This window comes from Gymnoscopelus microlampas, assembly GCF_963454915.1.
Source record: "Gymnoscopelus microlampas genome assembly, chromosome: 7".
Taxonomy (NCBI): domain Eukaryota; kingdom Metazoa; phylum Chordata; class Actinopteri; order Myctophiformes; family Myctophidae; genus Gymnoscopelus; species Gymnoscopelus microlampas.
The window spans coordinates 48,546,434-48,549,801 of NC_139944.1; the positions used below are offsets into that span (position 1 = coordinate 48,546,434).

General features: G+C 53.9%; 1 protein-coding gene across 1 annotated transcript; it reads left to right on the top strand.

Moving 5' to 3' along the window:
• Window positions 1–654: 654 nt before the first annotated feature.
• On the top strand, window positions 655–3,135 carry LOC311048610 (leucine-rich repeat neuronal protein 2-like; the record flags this gene model as incomplete). The annotated part of the gene is made up of 1 exon (XM_084061873.1): window positions 655–3,135. The coding sequence occupies one exon, from the start codon at window positions 655–657 to the stop codon at window positions 3,133–3,135; it is 2,481 nt and encodes an 826-aa protein (XP_083917999.1).
• Between the last annotated feature and the right edge of the window lie 233 nt (window positions 3,136–3,368).

The following is a 3,368-nucleotide window of genomic DNA, read 5'->3' on the forward strand; positions in this document are numbered from 1 at the left end:
CTACCGTATACCTTCAAAAACTGTTTCATCCATTGAAAACGCGAGAGCGTATACCCACGACCACGCGCATCGTATCGTAGCGTATACCTTCCGAAAAAAACTAGAACACAACACTGTGAAAATGCTATGACTGGTTGAAATGCCTAGTTATTGTAATGGCTTGCTCTTACTCTCCTCTCTTTCCTCTTATTCACACAGTCTCTCTCTCTCTCTCTCTCTGTGTCTTTGTCTAGTATTGCTCCTGACAACTCAGCGAACCACACCATAAGCCACACATCCTCCATCTGTTGCCAGGATGTAAGACCAAGAACTGTGTGACAACAGAGACCATCAACTGCAAATTCCCACCTACAGTTCTACCACTGCCGGCAACGTTAACCGCATACACCTGCCGGGCAAAACAAAGCCCACCTTGATTTGTCAAGGGAATTTACAGATCTAATTTCCATATCCATTCAGAACCAGAATCTATTCTGTTTACCTTCTCAGATACGGCTTAACTTCTTGCACTGTTAAACAATCTGTTCTACCTTCAATAAGGTCTGTTGTAGTAAACACACACCAGCCGATTCATCTCGAATCCTCATAATACTTTCTCAAAGTTGGATCCTAAATTTCTTGATCTGAACCAACGCTTGAACAGCTGTGAAGACTATGAGGTCGACGTCAGCAATTCTACACACAAAGTTATTCCTTTGTGTGGTCTTCAGTGCGAGCGTGTCCGGCGTTGTGGTGATCCAATCACTACCATGGCACGTCTCCTGCCCTGCACGTTGTGTGTGTCAGATCAAGCCATGGTTCTCCCCCGAGTCAGTGTACCACGAAGCTCCCACCGTGGACTGCAATGACCTCCTCCTCACCCAGCTCCCGTTCCCCTTACCCCAGGACACGCACACCCTGCGTCTGCAGAGTAACCTGCTCTTTGGCCTGGAGAGTTCAGCGCTGCACACACTGCCCAACCTCACCGAGCTGGACCTCTCCCAGAACCGCCTCAGCAGGGTCAGGACAGTGACCCAGAATCTCTCCCTGCCTTCGCTGCAGTCTCTGCACCTCGAGGAGAACCGGCTCACTCATCTCCCGCACGGCTCCTTCTGCTTTCTACCGGCCCTGCAGGAGCTGTTCCTCAGTCACAACCGCTTACGCTCACTGGCACCTGGGGCATTCGTCGGCCTGGACTCACTCCTACGACTTCACATCAACAACAACAGGCTGAACTCCATCGATCCTCAGTGGTTCAGTGCGCTTCCAAGCTTGGAGGTCCTGATGCTGGGGGGGAACCCTGTGGAGGTCCTCCCTGAGCAGGGATTCCTGGCCCTGAGTTCCCTCCGCAGTCTCGTGCTCGGAGGTATGGGCCTGAGGGGCCTGGCCGAAAATGCCCTGGATGGCTTGGACCGCCTGGAGAGCCTCTCTTTCTACGACAACCTGCTGACCAGAGTCCCCACACAGGCCCTGAGGCGAGTGCCGGGTCTGAAGTTCCTGGACCTCAACAAGAACCAAATCAGGCTGGTCGAGACAGGAGACTTTCGGGACATGGTCCACCTGAAGGAGCTGGGCCTGAACAACATGGAGGCACTGGTGTCAATAGAGAAGGCGGCACTGGAGAACTTGCCGGAACTCACCAAGCTAGAGATCACCAACAACCCCCGGTTGTCCTACATTCACCCCCACGCCTTCTCTCAGCTGAGCAGGCTGGAGAGTCTCATGTTGAACTCTAACTCCCTCAGTGCGCTGCATCAACACACGCTGCTGTCCCTGCCCAGTCTACAGGAGGTCAGCTTGCACTCTAACCCGCTCCGCTGTGACTGCCTGTTCCGCTGGGCGGCCGAGGAATCCTCTCGTCCGCACACTGACGAGGTTGCGCCGCCAGACAGACAGACAAACACGCCGTGGCCTCGAGTGGTGCGTTTTATCCAGCCCCGGGCGACTCTGTGCTCCGAACCTCCAGAACTGAAAGCTCGTAGAGTGAGAGACGTGTCCACCAATGAGATGTCCGCCTCCTGTCTTCCCGTGATCACACCCAGTCCCCTTCCGTCCTACGTGGGGGTGAGAGAAGGAGGCAGCCTGGCCCTACACTGCCGAGCCTTGGCAGAGCCGCAACCTGAACTCTACTGGGTGACCCCCTCTGGGAAGAGATTGGGACCCGCGATCAGCTATGCGGCTGAAAACAAAACAGACCCCGTTCCCCGCCTCGGCCATGCAGCCTCCCAAGCATCCAACCTCACAAACTCCTCGAGCCCCTCGTCCGGTGAGCCCGAAGACCACATCCCACAAGCTCCCAACTCTTCTGGCAACTACCGGCTTCTACCCGAAGGAACTCTGGAGATCTCTGCGGTGACCGCCAGCGAGACAGGGCTGTATACGTGCATAGCAGAGAATGCCCTGGGGGCAGACACTCGCAGCGTTACTGTGGGGCTGCGTGCCAAAGACAGGAAAAGGAAAGGGGAGCTGGCCGATCGGCTGCGGACGTATCCAAGCTACAGAACCGAGGCTGTTTTGGAAGTGCGGGAGGTCGGAGAACACTATGCCGTCCTGTCCTGGCAAAATGGACACAGACTCCCCTCAACACGTCTGTCCTGGCAAGCCATATCCTCCGACGCACACAGACCTACGTACACCACACGCATTCTGGCCGGCACACAGAGCTTCAACCTGACCCACCTGCGTGCAGAGACATTCTACCGCGTGTGTCTGCATTTAGGAACGGGCAGAGACTTCAAACATGCCCAGAGGAGAGCCAGGGAAAGCACGCAGTCTCAGTGTGTGACAATCAGGACAAAGGTGGCCCCCTGCCCTGCGCCGGACCCCACACCACTGAGTCCAAGCTTCATCTCCTCGGTACTCACGCTACTACAAATAACATTCTATCTTTACATACCTCACATTACCATAATGCTGTGTATCTTTATGGTGGTGGTGAGCGACTTCAAACCGGAAACGGAGGAGGATAGGGAAGCCGACCGGAAATACCTCGAAGCCCTTCAGCAGGAGTTCGAGGCTCGCGAAGCAATCATAAGGGCCCACCAAGATGCAGGGAGCGGTGAGACTCTGTGTGGATGTGCATGCATTTCCTTGGACTGCTGTGGTCAAGATCAGCCGCAGCAGAGTGAGAAAGTGTCATTGCACCAGGAGTGCTGAGATAATCACATGCATACACACTTAAAGGGGAATTTTGGACCACGGTTTTCTTACCTTTTCTATGATGTTATGATATCTTAGGATGAATGGTGCAGTAGAAAATGTTCATAACTCCATCCCGGGTCCGCCACAGCTTAAAACGTGTGCCTTGCGTTAGATCGCGTATTTTAATAGCTTTTTTTTTTTTTGGTGAGATCTGACGAGATTGAAATCTTGTCTAGCGAGACTTCCGT